The sequence below is a fragment of the Rhinichthys klamathensis genome, unplaced genomic scaffold (genome assembly GCF_029890125.1).
Source record: "Rhinichthys klamathensis goyatoka isolate OS25496 unplaced genomic scaffold, OSU_Roscu_1.1 h1tg000269l_1, whole genome shotgun sequence".
Lineage (NCBI taxonomy): Eukaryota > Metazoa > Chordata > Actinopteri > Cypriniformes > Leuciscidae > Rhinichthys > Rhinichthys klamathensis.
The window spans coordinates 524557-543667 of NW_026606789.1; the positions used below are offsets into that span (position 1 = coordinate 524557).

At 37.9% G+C, this 19111-nt stretch overlaps 1 protein-coding gene across 2 annotated transcripts in view; it reads right to left on the reverse strand.

The window, feature by feature from the left end:
• Nucleotides 1-756: 756 nt before the first annotated feature.
• The window catches only part of rbms2b (RNA binding motif, single stranded interacting protein 2b), a 28944-nt gene continuing 10589 nt past the window's right edge, over nucleotides 757-19111 (reverse strand). The window contains exons 3-14 of one of the 2 annotated variants that reach the window (XM_056268044.1): nucleotides 16682-16740; nucleotides 15893-15984; nucleotides 6788-6945; nucleotides 6622-6701; nucleotides 6434-6534; nucleotides 6286-6332; nucleotides 6074-6167; nucleotides 5652-5702; nucleotides 5460-5570; nucleotides 2216-2296; nucleotides 2034-2121; nucleotides 757-1812 (exon numbers count right to left, since the gene is read on the reverse strand). In XM_056268044.1, the coding sequence (XP_056124019.1) occupies nucleotides 2041-2121; nucleotides 2216-2296; nucleotides 5460-5570; nucleotides 5652-5702; nucleotides 6074-6167; nucleotides 6286-6332; nucleotides 6434-6534; nucleotides 6622-6701; nucleotides 6788-6945; nucleotides 15893-15984; nucleotides 16682-16740 (955 nt within the window). In that variant the 3' untranslated portion in view covers nucleotides 757-1812; nucleotides 2034-2040. Of the gene's footprint in view, nucleotides 1813-2033; nucleotides 2122-2215; nucleotides 2297-5459; nucleotides 5571-5651; nucleotides 5703-6073; nucleotides 6168-6285; nucleotides 6333-6433; nucleotides 6544-6621; nucleotides 6702-6787; nucleotides 6946-15892; nucleotides 15985-16681; nucleotides 16741-19111 lie in introns of both variants that reach the window. The other variant, XM_056268043.1, reaches the window with a different exon arrangement.

Sequence of the window (19111 nt, forward strand, 5' to 3'; positions counted from 1 at the left end):
AAAAAAATCACAAGAAAAAGCGTTTTCAAAAATATAATTTTGATGATCAAATATGAGTTTAAGGGATACAATTTATAGGGGCTTTTGCACCGGATGAACATTTTCATAGTTCAAAGCATAGACATTTATTATGTGGTTCAAAGAACCACATAATAAATGAACTAATGATGAACTAATTCACTGTCTACTTTATATGTACAATAGTTATATCAAATAACATATTAGACAGGACTGTTAGACAGATCGTAAACTAATGACCACGGATACGCAATACGAGCACTGTGAGCTCAGACTCTGGCCTTCTCTGCGCCTTTATAAAGGTCCGCCGCGTCGTCAAAATAAAAGTCACAATAGCTTTTCAGAGTTCCTACTGGCGGTGCGAATGCAACCAGAAAACGTTCCTAGGGGGAAATATATAGTTCTCGGGTCATGAAAATGATACTTTCTCGCCATATTGAGACGTCTATCCGCACATTCAAGATACAAAATGTTCACACCCGCACTTACGTTAAAATGGATATGCCTTTCTTTTATGCAAATATATTCTGATTTATAGTCGCCTATTATATTTGATTTCATTCAACACTGAACTATTGCCATGGTCAGCAAATTTAAATGTACATTTCAGCATCTTGGATTTATATGTTCACACAGAGGAAAACACAATCACTATTCCAGTCTCAGAATCTTGTAGGCCTACTTCTGAAGGAAACAAACTGAGGGTGTGATCCACTAATAAGGGAAGAACTCTCTTGGTTTTCATTATATTGCCATTTTATAGCTCAGGGGACACAGCCCAAAGAACACACTCCTCACTCACCAAGGCAAGAAAAATTAATTTACAGGCCTACATTACAGAGTTGGTGGAGCACTCTTTACAATGCGTAAAAGAACAGACATAACCAATATGTATGAAGAGGCAAGACAGAACCATTGACATGAAAACAAAGCCATAAAAAGTTTATCATCCAAATAGCTTCTCTTTGAAATTTTCTTTAAAAAATGTTTCTTCAAATACAAAAATAAATCTCAACATTTAAACAGAGCATAACCTAACTTACAAGATAAAGCAGCATTTTGGAAGGAAAAAAAGGACAGTTTTTTTGTGAGGGGATATGAGGTCTTGGTTTCAGAGTTCAGTCTAGTCTCACTGGATGCAAACTTGCTTGAAACAGTGAGTGCATTTACAACACTCTTCGATACAGCACATTTTTCTGTAAATCTATTCAAACAACTTAGCTGCTGGTTTCAGCAGGTTCCTCTGGATTTCCTTAAATCGATATTCAAGAAAAATGCAGCAAGATCTTTGCAATTTTTTTTTTTTTTTATACATATATGTACAAAATCCCCCCTTTTGCAGCAGACAGTTCAAAAGCAGTCAACAAAATCTTTGAGTAATTTTACAAAAACATAAAAACAAATTAAAATGACACATGGTGCTGTAACATCGTAGTTGTTTCATTCTGGCTTTGCAGAATGTTTTAGAAAATAAAGTTGCAGAAAAATATTTCTCAAAGTGTGTTGGAGTGTGTGTGCATGTATGAGTCTTTGTGTTAAAAAAAGCTTACTTTGCTTTTATGACATCTTGTGGTCATAGCTTTCTCCACCCAAGTCTTTCACTTACTAAAATAGGTAAAGCTTCATTATCGGTTGGCCTTCTCCAAGAAAAAAAAAAAAGAGTCGCAAAAAAATGTCTGCTTTCTTCAATTGGAAAGAGACACGGTTCTCAGTTCCTTTTCACAATATCCATTTCTTTTCATGTCAAGAGAGGTGGTTCCGTATCCAAAGTCCTCCATCATGCCTATGAATGTACTAAAAGGAGAGAAAGAAAGATCATACAGTCAGAATAGAAGCTTATAAAAAGACAAAACATCTACTTATTACTCATCCATCTAGTTCAGAAGAATTGATTTTATAATTTGTTTGAAAACACCAATATTATTAACAAATTATCTTGTGGAAAAACATTGTTTTCACTCTTTTTCCATTACAGACCACAGCATTTCCAAAGCAACAGGAAGTAGGCAGCCCACCTCCTCTTCACTTGCCATGCTGGTAGGAGTATGTTGTGTGGTCTGTGGGTGTCTCTATGGCAACCTGCTGCTGTTGGACGCTATTTTCCTGCAGTGGCATAAGGTCAACATTACTGACAATCCATCGAAGTGATTCAAGCTTTCAAACACATAGAATAATTCAGCATGCAAGTGTTTCGTACCTCAGCTGTAATGCTTGAAGGAGGCACTTGGGCATATTGTGGTATGTAGGTCCCTTGCATAGCTGTGTTTGCAGGCATATACTGAGAACAGAAGGACACACATTGACAAATGTGTGATAACCACAGACAGCACACAAAAGAGGAATATTTTAGGTAGATGAAAAACTGGTTCATATGGTTTTGCATAAATCCTGTGATTCTTTATTCTTAGGGTTTACTAGATTTACATGGTCATGGCAGGAGTTAAAAGACTTGATTGTAACACTTTAAATACAATGGGTATTAGAGTAGTGTAAGTGTTACTATTGTTTAGGACAACTAAAATTAACTAAACGAAAACATTTTTGTTAACTGAAATAAAAACGAATTAGGGCTGCAAGATATTGAAGGAAATAAGGTACAAGACTGTGTACTTAACAGTTTGAGTGAGGGAAAGAACTACAATTCCATGAAGCATTGCGAATAGCATAATTAAAAATGAAAGAGAAATAATTAACTACTCGTTTACAACTGTTGATTATATGTATTTATACTACAGGGCTGTTGAATGCTTGAATCTGATTGGTTGACGAACACTCTAAGGTGTGCAATTATTTTCAGGGAAACGCACAGCTAAAGTAGTTCCAGGCAGGTCTTGACCGCATTACAGTTCCAAATCACTTCGCCAAATGATTTCAATTATTTCAAAAGGTCCTTACAACCTACAACAGCAAAAAAACTAAAACCCACAACGACACTGACCAAGCAAATAAATATAGTAAACAATGGGATAAAAACAACAAATTATTTCCATGTTTGTTTGCCACAAAATCACGTTTTATTATGTACGGAAAGCATATAGCCTACTCTCTTTCTTCTGCTCTCTCTCTTGATTGTGTACCACTCAAACGCACACATTCAGTACGGACACGCACTCGCACAGAAATGTGTTTTATCAGTAAAATAGTTTACAACATAAAAGCTAGGCAAATTTCTCACTAGTGAGGTAATAACGGTGCTGTTCTTAGAGCAGATAAACTTACAGTTCCGCTATTAGTATTAGTGCTGCTGAACACTGTTGAGAGACACACAGACTCAGGTAATTCACATATGCTTAATCTCTCTCTCTCTCTCTCTCTAATAACTGCATTACTCTGCTATCAGTGGCTCAAACCTCCCTTATAAACTCTAAAATTACATTTTGGAATTAACAATGGAGGCTTGGGATTAGATGCGTAAGAAATTAGTCCTACACACAAAAGTGTATAAGGACAAAAATCTGACAAACATCTTGAAATACATCATGAACAATGTTTTGAGGTGTGGTAACCGTAGTATAAGCGGAATAATTGACTCTGGGCTATTGAATTATTAAAAAACAATGCACACTCCACTTAGCGCCGTGGCCGCATTACCACCTCGGGTATTTTTCTAATAATTCAACAGCCGTCATCAATTATACCTTACAAAGACAATATATTTTAAGTTCATTGCAAAATATGCACATATATATAGAAACATTTCAGTATTATCACGAGAGTGGGCAGAGCTAACATTATACTGTCAAACTTTTTTGGGCGGATTGCAGCCAAATTTATATATGCACTTTGTATTTTGCAATATCGATTTTTTTATATATATAACTATACACTCACCGGCCACTTTATTAGGTACCCCATGCTAGTAACGGGTTGGACCCCCTTTTGCCTTCAGAACTGCCTCAATTCTTCGTGGCATAGATTCAACAAGGTGCTGGAAGCATTCCTCAGGGAGTTTGGTCCATATTGACATGATGGCATCACACAGTTGCCGCAGATTTGTCGGCTGCACATCCATGATGCGAATCTCCCGTTCCACCACATCCCAAAGATGCTCTATTGGGTTGAGATCTGGTGACTGTGGAGGCCATTTTAGTACAGTGAACTCATTGTCATGTTCAAGAAACCAATTTGAAATGATTAGAGCTTTGTGACATGGTGGAAGTAGCCATCAGAGGATGGGTACATGGTGGCCATAAAGGGATGGACATGGTCAGAAACAATGCTCAGGTAGGCCGTGGCATTTAAACGATGCCCAATTGGCACTAAGGGGCCTAAAGTGTGCCAGGAAAACATCCCCCACACCATTACACCACCACCACCAGCCTGCACAGTGGTAACAAGGCATGATGGTTCCATGTTCTCATTCTGTTTACGCCAAATTCTGACTCTAACATCTGAATGTCTCAACAGAAATCGAGACTCATCAGACCAGGCAACATTTTTCCAGTCTTCAACTGTTCAATTTTGGTGAGCTCTTGCAAATTGTAGCCTCTTTTTCCTATTTGTAGTGGAGATGAGTGGTACCCGGTGGAGTCTTCTGCTGTTGTAGCCCATCCGCCTCAAGGTTGTGCGTGTTGTGGCTTCACAAATGCTTTGCTGCATACCTCGGTTGTAACGAGTGGTTATTTCAGTCACTGTTGCCCTTCTATCAGCTCGAACCAGTCTGGCCATTCTCCTCTGACCTCTGGCATCAACAAGGCATTTCCGCCCACAGAACTGCCGCTCACTGGATGTTTTTTCTTTTTCGGACCATTCTCTGTAAACCCTAGAGATGGTTGTGCGTGAAAATCCCAGTAGATTAGCAGTTTCTGAAATACTCAGACCAGCCCTTCTGGCACCAACAATCATGCCACGTTCAAAGTCACTCAAATCAACTTTCTTCCCCATACTGATGCTCGGTTTGAACTGCAGGAGATTGTCTTGACCATGTCTACATGCCTAAATGCACTGAGTTGCCGCCATGTGATTGGCTGCTTAGAAATTAAGTGTTAACGAGCAGTTGGACAGGTGTACCTAATAAAGTGGCCGGTAAGTGTATATATATATATATAGCAGCTCTAAAACCAACAAACTATGAAAACTTAAAAATACTACTAAACTTAATATACATATTAGTCCAAAACTACCTAACATAAAATACAAATGGCCTCAAATGAATCTTAGTTTTAGATTCTGATACATGGTAATATTATAAACCATGTCCTGAGAAATGTAATGCAGTTAAATATTATAAATTATACCAGTTAGCACTAACTTTGGTAGCTCTAAAATACTAAAAACAAAATAATGTGAAACTTGAACACTAAAACTAAACTAAAATTCACAATGAAAACCGAAATTAAATTAAAAAGACAGATTTCAAATAAAAATAATAAACTAAATAAAAAGCTTCTTTTTTTTTTTAACATTTGCAATATGTCTGTGTGCATCTGTGGGGGACGTACCGTGCCTGTGCTGCCCAGGGTTAGATGGCTGAGCTGCTGTGTGAGAGGCCCTAATATGGCAGTTGGCTGGATGGTCATGGTGTGGTCCACTGAAGGCGTGAGGACGGTGCCCTGTGCACAGGAGAGAAAAGAAGTTAGACAGGTACAGTAAGGTGCTTTAGGAAATGGAGCAGCAGTTTAACTGCAACTTACTGCGGGCTGCATGAGGTAAGACTGGTGATGTATCCAGGAGGGATTGTGTACCTGCAATTAAAAGAATATACTTTAGATTTGGGTCCTTATTCAATATAATTCAGATCTATAATGACTAATAACTAATAAGCTAGGGTGGATATTAAGATTTTCAGTAAATAACAACTTAAATGTCTTAAATCAATTATTTTTCATATCGTCAAAAAACGTTTTACTTTACAGCTGTTTTATTTAGTAACTGTTCTTCAAAAATGTCTATTTTTGCAGTTGATGGAAGAAAAAAATACGGGTTTGGAATGACATGAATGTGAGAAAATTATGAAAGAGTTTTCATTTTTGGGTGAACTATTCCTTTCAACAATACTACAAATATACATATTAAGCAAATCAGTAATATAGCTCCTGCAAAAAAGAAACAGTACCTGGTAGGTGGATAGAGGTGAGTGCATGTAGGGAGAGATAGAAGTCTGAGCAATAATTCTGTTAGGAGCGATGCTGTAGGAAGGGGAATAAAACCTGCAGGGGGCGACAAACACACATTTTTTTCTTTTTCTAAAGAAAGCGCTTTTACCATGCTGTGTCATAATGAAAGCACAAAGAACAACATTTCTTGAGTAATAGTTTCAGAACCCACCCATTTTGTAAAGCAGGAGTAGGATCATATGTTAGCGTCATCCCGCCCTGTATGTGTGAGAGAACAAGAGAGAGACAGTCGATTTAAGACTTGGACTACAGAATGATTTACATCAACATGAAAAAGCTGAGAAAATCATCTCTCTCACAGTCTCGCCCTCTCTTGGCCACTGCCGCCCATTTAGGTGATATTTCCCCTGATTCTGACGTTTCTTCTGTCCCCCGTCCGCAAATTTACACAGCAAGGGTTCTATAGGCACTTAGTCAAAACATTAGTCATTATTTATCATGTCGTAACCATACAATCCTCAATATGAAAACTACCGTAACGCAGTACCTGCTACTCCAGGAGGAGTCTTGATGTATTTGCCATTAAAATGTTGAATGATGGCCTCACATTTTTCAGTCGATTCCATCCTAACAGAGTAATTGCAAATGTATTATTAATGGAATATTAATGATGATTATGTCGGGTTATATGCGTGAGAGGCGGTCGGGCGTACCTGGCGAAACCCACTCCTCGGCTGGTGCCGTTTGCATCTCGTAAGATGCGTGTGGAGATGACCTGGCTGAAGGGCTTGAGCATGCTCTCTAACTCTTGCTCATCCATAGACAGAGGCAGATTGGAGATGTACAGGTTGGTGGGGTCCTGTTCCTGTTGCTGCAGAGGTAATGAAGAAGAGAGAAACAATGTGGGCATGAGGGTTAAAGGAATATTCTGGGTTAGAATAAGTTTGTCCAAAAAAGGAAATTCTGTCCGTATTTCCGTGAAATAATGTAGTTCACCCAAAAATGAAAATTCTGTTATTATTTAAATCACCCTCATGTTTTTCCAAACCCATAAGACTTTTGGTCATCTCCGGAACACAAATCAAGATTTTTTTATGAAATCTAGGAGCTTTCTGTCCCTCAACTGACAGATTGTGCACCTCTTTGATGCTTCAAAAAGTTCATAAAGAGATCATAAAGTTGAGCTAAACTAGTTTGAGCACGTTTGAGCCTCCGCAAGAACCAGTGAGGTTTTCTCTTGCGTGTCAAAGCAAGTACGGTTGAGCTTCTGTTTATGTTCGGTGATCAAAGTTTATAAATGAATAAAAGCCTAAATTCAATCTGTTCATCTTATAAAGAGATCGTGTCTCTTCAGAAAATTTGGACTAAACCACTCTATTCATATGGATTAGTTTTACGAACTTCTCTTTATGAACTTTTCGAAGCGTCAAAGTGGTAATTGCGTGGACTGTCAAAGGAGGGACAGAAATATCTCAGATTTCATCAAAAATATCTTAATTTGTGTTTCGAAAATGAACGAAAATCTTACGGGTTCGGAACGACATGGGGTTGAGTAAATGATGACAGAATTTTTATTTTTTTGGGTGAACCCTTTAAATTTCAGCCTATTTTTTCACACAGCGGTATCATATGAATTACGATAAATACAGTGATCAATAAAGCACTTGGAATATAGCGCATTGGTCATCTTGACCACTTTTCGGAGCCATTTACACAGGGTAGTGAAAGCGGGGAAAAACGCAAGGTCTTTAATTAGGCTACTAGTTGAATAACTAACTTGAGCGTCATATTTTAGAATGCCGTGTTATGTGCGAGCCCCTCTCCGTCTAGCTCATGTTTACAATGGAAAATGGAAAAGCAGTGCTGAGAAAGGCAAAAACGTGCTTTGTGTGAACAGTCCCTTATGGTGCTTTTGTCTTTTTGGAGCTTGATCCACTTTTTCTAGGTGGAGAAACTTCTGATTATGTGTTACTGACATAATTCCTGTAGGTGGATGTACGCAAAGTGCCCTGCTTTTTTCCTGAAGGACTGATCAGCCTTACCGGCTCAGTAAGGTTAGGATTAAGGGTAAGTGAGGTATAGGACCTCATCAGCCTGTCAGACACAAAGCAGAGCACCATCAAACACTGGCCCCTTTTTTTAGGATAGTTATGTCACATCCTTTCCCTGTCCCTTCCCAGTATGCTCACATAGATAACTAACTGGGTTAACTTTCCAGAGTCAAATCTATTGTTATTATTTGTTGTAACAACAACTTAAGCACTTCATACAGACATTAAGTTGGGAATGACCTCAATATTCCAATAATGACACATTCCACCTTTAAAATGTATTGGAAATCAAAGGAAGGAAGGTAGGAAAGACTGTGGAAATCAAAGGAAGGAAGGTAGGAAAGACTGTGAAAGAGTTCAGAAGTTTACAGGGTCTTACCTCATAACTTCTGCACAGTCTTTCCTATCTTTCTTTTGATTTCTGTTGACTCGGAAGCCTTGTGCATTGATGCGTGTGTGTGTGTGTGTGTGTGTGTGTGTGTGTGTGTGTGTGTGTGTGTGTGTGTGTGTGTGTGTGTGTGTGTGTGTGTGTGTGATTGGAGAGATAAGACTGATTCAGCTCCTGCCGAATCCTGCACATGAGTTCAACTATGAAATATGGCGCTTATTTTGTTGAAAGTCAACTATACATATCACTTTAGCCTTGGATTTTCTTTACCAAAAAGTAGAACAAATTCATAGGAAAATATAAATAAAATAGAAAGAGTGTATTTCACATATTTTGTGCCATATTTGTCTTTTATCTTTGCATAATTATATGCAGGAGTTTTAGACATCAATATGTTTTTTGGGAAAAGGTGTCAAAATGACCGTTTTCAAGGCCAGTACTGAGTCAGCTCATTACCATATAAACACCTAATTAGCTTCATTTGAAGCTGCAGGCATGACAGCAAATATGCATACAATACAAAGTGACACCTTTCTAACCTCAAATTAACAGATACACAAAACTGTTGCTTGCATGTCTTCTACAGATTACCCAGTTCCTGCATGAGGCTTGAGTAGGAGGTTTTACTTTAGGATCTCAAAACTCCTTAATCATATTATGCGTCTCAAATTAATTTTCTTCATTATCATTGAAGCATGATCTGTGTGTTACTTGTCTCAACAAATCAGAAAGACAGCAAAGATAGCTGCAAGACAGCAAACCTCCAAATCACCCCGCTGCTGATTTGCATATTCATTGCTTTGGTGTGCAGATGAGATTAAAATGTGAGCTGTAAATGTATTACCAGATCATCTCGCCACCATGAATAATGAATATCTAATTGCAGTGACCTGTGATGAAGGTGATTTTTGCACTGATCTAATCACACCGCGAGAAAGTGGCTTTTTCCACAGAGTGAATGGGAGGAGGAAAAGGTCAGGTCACTAAAAGACTCTAAAATGGCTGTAATTAAGACGGGTGCTTAGTGATGTTCTTGTGTGAAGAGGTTGCACTTTCACGCTAATCTACAGATTAAATGGGTGAATCTCACAAATCTTTCTAGAATATGTTCAGTTCACATTTTTACCCCAAAACTGATTGCTTAAAGGAAATCAACCTTGTTTTTTTTTTTTTTTTGCATTTTTGTATTGACATATTTTCCAGCACAATTAAGCACACCCCTCCCACATCTCTCATTACCACATTGCAGAAACGAAAAAGAAAACAATGTTTTTACTGTAATTCAAAGATAAAGTAACATACACACATTTGTTGTACTCCCTTTAATTTGATGATTTACATAAGAAAAATAAAGTAACACTTTAGTTCAGTTTACAATTCTCCCTATTAACTAGTTGTTATTATAATGCATATTACTAGGATATATTGGCTGTTTATTAGTACTTATAAAGCACATATTAATGCCTTATTCTGCATGACCATATTCTTCATCCCTCAATCCTACCCAAGACCTAAACTAAACTACCTTACTAACTATTAATAAGCAGTAATTGAGAGTTTATCATGGAATAAGTCATAGTTAATATAAGTTAACAGTGAGATTTGGACCCTAATCTAAAGTGTGACCAAAAATACTACTACAAATACTGTATTGCAGTAATGGACCAAATTGGTCCCACTTTATATTAAAGGGATAGTTCATTTTGAAATTCATTTTTGGTATGTTTTAGCTTACCTCAAGGGCATCCAAGATGTAGGTGTCTTTGTTTCCGCAGTAGTTTCAATTTTGATATTTTTAGGTCAAACCGTTCTTGTCTGTCAGTCATATAATGCAGGTCTATGGTCACCACCTCAAAGAGCATGCACAGAGAAGTCCTAATTAAACATGATTTAATGACTCGTAAATGTAAGTACACATTGATGGCCTAAGACATGAAACGAGCGGTTTGTGTGAGAAAACGAACAGTATTTATATAGTTTTTACCTCTTGTAACCACAGCCACGTCCAAGTGATCTGAGGGCGCGGGCGCTTCGGTCTGTGCAAGCGCCGGCCGGAAGTGATCTCTCGCGCGTGTACGTCACTCATTGTTTACACAGAGATTTCGGAAGTGTTACTTTTCACTGTGAAGATCTAAACATATTTACGTAGATATACAGGAAATCGCAATGGAAGACGATTTCGATATATCAACAGACAACGTTGAATTTTTTTAAAAAATTTTTTGAAGAGATCACTTCCGGCGCTTTCCGGCGCTTGCGCAGACCGAAGCGCCCGCACCCTCAGATCACTTGGACGTGGCTGTGGTTACAAGAGGTGAAAACTATATAAATACTGTTCGTTTTCTCACACAAACCGCTCGTTTCGTGTCTTAGGCCATCAATGAGTACTTACATTTACGAGTCATTAAATCATGTTTAATTTGGACTTCTCTGTGCATGCTCTTTGAGGTGGTGACCATACTGCCCTACAAAGGCAAAAGACCTTAACTCGCTAGAGTGTGGAACTGAGAAAAATGACTTTAAAGATTTTTAGTTGTCCCGCCAAATTAATTATAGGTAGGACGCTGAAAATCTGGCAATTAGATGTTTAAGTAATGAAAATTATCTACATAACAAAATTGAGCTGAAACTTGACTTTTGACCACTATTTTAAAGTCATGCCAAGGCAAAAGGCAGTAACTTCCACATTATAAATATTTGGTTGCTGATCACCATTAACAAAATCATTATAGTAACACCTGTATAAAATCTTGTGATCATGGCATTTATTTTGTATGATTTACAATTACCTAGCCTTCTAGTTATTGTGCTTTGATTGCATTCTGGTGGTCCTATTAATACATTAGACATGACAAAATACCTCCATATAGCGGTAAAGACTAAAGAGTATCTTCAAGTGGTACCGAGTGGCATAAGACTTGCTAAACACGCGTTATAATGTAATGTAATGATAACGATAAAACAGATCCTCGCGCACATTCGACCAGGAGACTGGTTTATAGCGGTGGATCTGAAAGACGCATACTTTCACAGGCGTTTCCCGAGATTCGTGTTCGAAGGTGTCACGCTCCGTTCACGAAAAGTAGCCTATGCAGTGCTTTACCCCTTAGGACTCAGTAGGGAGCGTGTTCTGGACTACTTAGACGACTAATGCATTTATAGCACAACCTTCTGTGTTCTGCTCGACCGTGTTCAGGGCGGAGCTGAAGGCGCCGGCGAAGTTTTGGCACTCTGCCAGCTAGATGCATGATTGTTTCAACTAGGTCCGGTACCCGAACTGGGTGAGGCGGGGCTTTAGTTCTTTGTTGTATTGACCTGCTACGGCATGTGTAACATTTTTCTGTCAACTCTGCATATCCTTCGCGATCGATATTGCACGTAACATCAGAAGTTACAGGGACGGATGGTAGCTGTACAAAGTACACAGGCTACATCGTAATTTCAATTTTAATGGAGAGTAAAACAAAGGCAGAACACCGTATAATCTGATAGGTAGCATTATTTGATAGACACCAGCACCGTAACTTCATATTGACGCGCGGCTAAACAAAGGCAGAGTGCCGTAACTCAATATGAGCGTTCCAAAACTAAGCCAAAGAGCCGTAACTGGTGTTACGGTGTTCTGCCTTGGTTTCTCATGGGCTTTTGGAAGTTACGGTTAAGACAAACCATTATTTTCTCGAAAAAACAACGGAATTGACTCAAGATACTTATCCACATCATGATAAAGGAGGTCTTGAAAGTGCCAAAAATATCAATAACTCATTTTCGACCAAAAACGAAGTTACTTTTGCCTTTGCAGGGCAGCATAGACCTGCATTATATGACTGACAGACAAGAACGGTTTGACCTAAAAATATCAAAATTGAAACTACTGCGGAAACAAAGACACCTACATCTTGGATGCCCTTGTGGTAAGCTAAAACATACCAAAAATTGATTTCAAAGTGAACTATCCCTTTAAGTGGCTTTAAGTACTATGTACTTACATCGAAAAATAAGTACAATGTACTTATTGTGTTCAGGTTGTATTGTAAAACACTTTTGCTGCTATTGAGGTGTGATACGGGTAAGGTTAGGGACAGGTGTGGTGGTATGGGTGGGTTTAAGGGGTGTAAGGAAAGGGTCAACAGTGTAATTACAAATGTAATTACATAAATTAATTACAGCTGTAATTACATGCAGGTATTTTCAAAATAAGTACAATGTAAAAACATATAGTACACAATAAGTCCATTGTATCAAATTATTAATTTCGATGTAAGTACATAGTACTTAAAGCCACTTAAAGCTCCAGTCCGTAACTTTTTTAAGTTAAAAATAATCCAAAATAATTATATTAAAAAAAACTTATTCTGCCAGTGGTCAAAACTATCTGCTTGCCATAGCTAGATTCAAAACGGTTAGCTTGTAATAATGATTTTAATTCCAGTGGTACTGGTGGGTTTCCGCGAGAAATTCGAGCATGTCTTTGCGTAATTACGTCACACCCGTACACATAAAGAAGGAGTTTCGGCTGCGCGTGACGAGATGTTTAGATGTATAGGCTTTTCTCGCAGCACTTTACATTATTAAACTTATGGCATCCAGGAAGATCCAAACAACAATCATCAGTTTTAACTGGAGATTCAGCAGTTATAAAACCCAAAAGACTTCGTACTTCGGATTTAAGGTGGCTAGAGAAAGAGAAAGAAACCGTCTCATGCGAACACAAGGATTTAAACATCGGCGGGGCTTTTGAAAAGTGCGTGAACTCCGTGTTTTGAAGGGGTTCAAAACGGAAGAAGAGACGGCTTTTTTCTGCTGAACAAGTAAGACATTTCAATAGTTCAATCGTGTAACAGTACGTTTTCTTAATTCACACAGTTATGGAGTTTCCTTTGTTGTGCCTTTCTCGTTTTGCTATTATGGAGAATATGAATTCTGAACTACACAGGTAACCATAAAACACATTAAATTTAACATTAGTCACGCAATGCTGATGTTGTTAACATGAATTTGAGAACAAAGTAGGCTATAATTTGCACGGTTGCTGTAAATCGCGTTGATTAAATCTAACGAAGCTTATCATGTCGAATGCTTTTTCCCCCTTAGTTGGTCAGAACAAAAATGGATGTTACTTACTTGTTCAGAAGACATTTTCTTATGAAAATTCTTATGTTGGTCAAACTTTCAAAAAGTGAATCTGTGATTCTGTATGACAGTAGGCTATCCACACAGCGCGGTGACTGACAGCAGCACTCGCCTCAAAGCACTGTGTTCATCCGCGCTGTTTCATGCCGATTTACAACCCACGTAAAGATAATAATTCCGCGAATCACTGCAGTTACAGATTTCGAACAGAGAGATGGCGACAAAGAGGAAAAGTTGCGGACTGGAGCTTTAATATAAAGTGGGACCGACAAATTAATGATAATTACCATTTAGAAAAAAAAAGACAAGTGATTCTGGATGTAAACATTTTTTTTATCATTTTTTGCATTAAAGTAATGACTTTTTTTTTTTTTTTTACAATTTTGATAATGATAGTCATTGTTAATATAATAAAATCTATAAATATTAATTGTCATTAAAATAATATTATTACAATAAAAAATCTTAATAAAACTATTTATACAGTGAACTTTTGGGAAGTGGAAGAAAATGTCATAGAAAAGATCTTAGAAGTATTTGTTCACCAACAATTATTGTCATTAAAATATTTCCCCAAATATCTTAAATAATATTAAAATAATCTTCTGTTACTGTATATTCTCTATGCAAAATGTAATGTATCTTTCTTTTCGTTTTTGCTGTCAAAAATGATCTGTAAATGTTTTCGTGAGATTCACCATAAACCTCATTAAAAGGGTGTGAAATCAGTAGGAGTGTCTGTGTGAGTGGTTGGCCAGGGCAGGAGCAGTGCTGGCCTGCAGGGCCACAGTCCTCTACGGAGGCCGTGCAGAACTACCAGCCAAGCTGCTCAGACAGTGACTCAGCCATGGGTGAAAGAGAGAACACACAAACTCTTTGTAGAGCTGGAGCACCACGCAGGAGCAGAAACGGGACAAATACTCCTCAGGCACTTACTTTGAACTGCTCTCAATGGCGGACCTGCATGAGCCTAATGGGGACACCAGCTCCGTTTTCATGGCTCAACACCCACTGACAGCCCAAGTGTGGTAAAATAATCAGCCGTCCTACACTAAAGGGATTGCCGCCATTTACTTTCAACATTAATAATTAGCTTTCCCTTGAATCAGATAGGCAATATTTTGTTACAGGTGATAACTTATCCAAGAAATGTATTAAAACTACACAAATGTGAGTGTGCCTGTCAGTAGGGCTTCATCCTTTATGACAAAAATCATAATTGTTATGATTGATAAAGCTGTCTATCATTCAAAAGTTTGGGGTCAGTAAGATTTTTTTTTTAATTAATACTTTTACTCAGCAAGGATGCATTAAATTGATCAAAAGTGACAGTAAAACATTTATAAAAGATTACAAAAGATTTCTATTTCAAATAAATGCTGTTCTTTTGAAATTTACGTTCATCAAAGAATCGCAATTTTTTTTTTCTTCAAAATTGATAAGAAAAGTTTCAGCATGATTTCTGAAGGATCATGTGACACTGAAGACAAGAGTAGTTTACCATCACAGGAATAAATTACATTTTAAAATATATTCAAATATATCAAATTGCAATAATATATTTCACAGTTCAATGTTTTACTGTATAATGTTTTACTGTATTTCTGCATGTTTAACTGTATTTGTTTTACTTCTTTCAAAAACCTGAAATCTTACCGACCCCAAACGTTTGATCAGCAGTTTATATTGTTTTTGCATCTTATTGGTTATAATCAGACTATATGTGTGAGTGCAGAACTCGGTAAATTCAGGCAAAACAAAACAAACGTTTTTGGCATTCCCGAGTAGATTTCTTCTTCTTTTTTACGCCAGTTACTTATTTAAATGCTTCTGACCTGTCATTGTATTCATGTGCTCAACAGACCAGTCTGTGATTGGTAACAGTGCTCAACGCTGCAAAAATATGTTGTAAATAAAAACCTTTGATGCAACAGGATCTCCTCCAAGTCCCTCCTTCAGTGGAAATCCATGAAATGTTTCACCCATTTTATCATCTACCAGCCAAAAATCTTAAGTTTGTTAAGAAAAGTAATAGCACATGTTTCCTCATCAATCCGCATGATTTGAAGCATCATTCATGTCCGTAGCACAAATACTTTGGCTTAGCGTTTGTTCAAATCCCAAACTTGAGTATGAGCAATAATAATACTGATGCTTGTGTTTGGAATTCGTTTGAAGCCGTTTCAAAGTGCCTCACAAGGTATGAGCAGTTAAGGAACAGGGTGTTCAGTGTCACTGACTCTTACCTTTGCCATCTGAGCCTGAACTCCACTGGCCTTTAGCGCTGTAACCGCTTTCTGTGCAGAGGCCGGGCTGTCGAAATCCACAAAGCCATAGCCTGAACACACACACATAGAGGATCAGTGATCACTGCTTAAAGTTTAGTTAAGCCAATAGCGTTCCCTATCACTCCTCTACACCTTAGATCACACTGGTAATCTCTCTGTGAGAAAAGAGCTATCAGACCAAGTTAACTATACACACTCTCTTTCTCACACACACACACACACACACACACACGAACTTGACAGATGTAGGGTTATGCAATACCAATCTCATAGCTGTTACATCAGCACACATTTGCTAGATAAAATAGACGATGAAGTATATTTAAAGAGCAGGAACAGTTCACCCAAAAATGAAAATTCGATTATTCATTCTCATGATTTTCAAAACCTGTATAATATTCTTTCTTCTGTGGAACACAAAAGGATGTTTAGAAGAATGTCCAAGCTGCTCTTTTCCATCCAATGAAAGTGAATGGTGGCCACAGCTTTCAAGCAAGATTTTTTGTGAATATCAACTTCATTTTTAGCCTGTTTCTCAGACAAAACTAGCATATGGCTTTAGAAGACTTTATAGGCTATAAGTCATATGGACCACTTTTATGACACTTTTATAGTTTTTTTTTGTTGTACTTTTTTGAGTTTGATGGCTTTCACAGTAAGCAACATTATGTGAAGTGTTTTTTGTGAAAGAATGTCAGAGTAGTTCTAACTATCCCTTTAAATATTACATTTTGCGACACATCTTACCTTTACACTTGTTGGTGGTCTTGTCAAGGATGGCCTTAGTAGACACTATTTTTCCATAGCTGTGCATTACAAAACAAGAACAAAAAGTAACATTTGGTTTAGATGAACAGATAAAAACCTTACACAGATTTTTAACAGCTTAAAAATAATAAATACAACCAAACTCATAAGACTTGCTGATATGCATCAGGTATTTTATAAGGTCAAACACAGTTTGGAAAAGCCAGAGTAATCTAAGCCAGAAACAGCCAAACAGTGGGGGCACAAAAACTCATAAACTGAGGGCACCAGCACCGCTCCATTCACAATGCGCCGCTCAACGGGCCCCCATATTCAGAAATCATGTACATGAAATCTTCACGAGGGTGCCGGTGCGGTGGAGAAGCCCTGATCAAATGGTAATGCTCTTTGAATAATGGATTCCATACCATGTTCATGCTGCTTTGCATATCTGAGGCATTGCCGCAGCATGATACAGGTATATAGCTGTAGGATAGCATATGCTTCCATGGATTACTGGAGGCATGCGGGTGTTTGAGGGACGGGGAGGGGGGTAGGATATTCTCTCTCCAGGCATGTGCTTGCAGTGTAACCTGAGAGTTCTCCTTGTCTGCCCTGCACAGCTCTGGCTGGGGTCCACAACAATCAACTAACAATGCCCTCCGCCAGGCTCCTCATGGGTCCTACTGCCAGCGCACAGCACCTCTCACACTGGTGTTCATGACTGAACTAAATCTAGATGGAAGCTATATGAGAACACTGAAAGAATTACAAGCAGTTTCAGTTTTTTACTTAATCATTCAAACTTTAATGTCCCCCTGTGGTGAAAATCAAGCTTTTAAATGTTGTTTATATGTCTTTGTGGTGTTTTTAATATGCTTTAAGACAAACCATGTGCAAATTCATGTCAACGCCATTGCAGAGTATTTTCTCCTTTTAAACTGCAGTGATCCAAAGACAGTCTCAAAAACGTGGTTTGAAATCGCTGGTGTTTTTGACGTCACAAACTAGAGGCGGCTTGTTACCGAAGAACGTTTCTATTACTGGTTGGTTTATTACTTGTAAACACGACATAGGCCTACTGAACCGTCTAAATGAAAACTTTAATTTTGGGTTTGATGTATTTAGGGACATCACTATTAATAAACCAGTCCAAAACATGGAACAAACACTGGTCAAATTTAATTTTAGCCACATACAATTGACAAATGAAATGGTTTAGTTTGATTGGACGCCCTGCCATTGACGTCAAAAACAAAAAAATAAGGGAAGCTTTTTCTCCTCCATTTTAAAAGCTGATAAGCCTATTTATTTTGCCATCCTAAATATGCATGACTGTACGGTTAAGCATTTTATTCTTTGCATTTACTATTTGTTTTTCCCTGATTTCCATACGCTGGAGGGACAGTTAGTCATGTGTGAGATGATCCAACCAAGAGTCATGGTCAAGCAAACACTATGTGATGACTAGCAGAGATTAGTGTAGCCTGACTCTAGTAACTACTCATATTGACATTGTTGCAGCATTGTTGAGGCAGGTAGCACTAAAAATAAAGTCAAGAAATATATATATTTTTTTACTTCTGTAATGCTTTGCTGACTCATCGAATCATTTTCTCTACTAATTCATTCAAAACAATGATTCATTCACAAACAAGTGACTCTTTATGAGTGAGTCAACAAGTCATTCACAAACTGATTTGGTCAAAAATCACTAAATCATTAAGAAGCAACGTTTATTTAGCCTTTGTTCTATTTTGAACTAATTTCGTTTGTAGATGAAAAATAGGCATTTTTAGACAGATAGATATTGTGTTTAAAATGTAAGTGAAGCCATATCCACTGATATTCAGAAAAACGGCACTCTTGCACTTGTGATATTGCTTATGTTAGATAAATACACGTGGCGGTGGCTGTCCTTTTGCCATTCTTCTTGCTTGTGATATCCATAGCATTTGCTTTAGTGTTCTGAAACCATTCGGCTTGTGTTCTGCTCTTTCGCATTCTATAAAGGTAACAGGAATTACTTGACCAAACATCCCCCTCCGCCAACAGCTTCTTTGCTAAGAAACACCTGATCTATTTGACTAACTCTTATCTCTCTCTCTCAGTCTCTTTCTCACACTCTCCCAAATCTCTCTTTCTCTCTTCCAGCTCCTCCCCACCCCCATCACTAACAACTTTTGGTCTCCTCTCCCTCCCAGCTGTTGCCCTTGTTTGTCTTTCCCTTTCCCCCTGGGCTCAGAGTTTCCTGTAGGGCTGTGCAGCCTCATCTCAGCCGTTTCTTAGAATCTCCAGCACTACTTCTCAAATCTGTGCACTTTCTTTCTACGCCAACTTAAATTTATGAGCATGTTGTTCTAAAATGGAATATATACTTCAATAAAGCTTAAGAAGTTGCATCATATTTTTATTGCCCAACAGAAATCA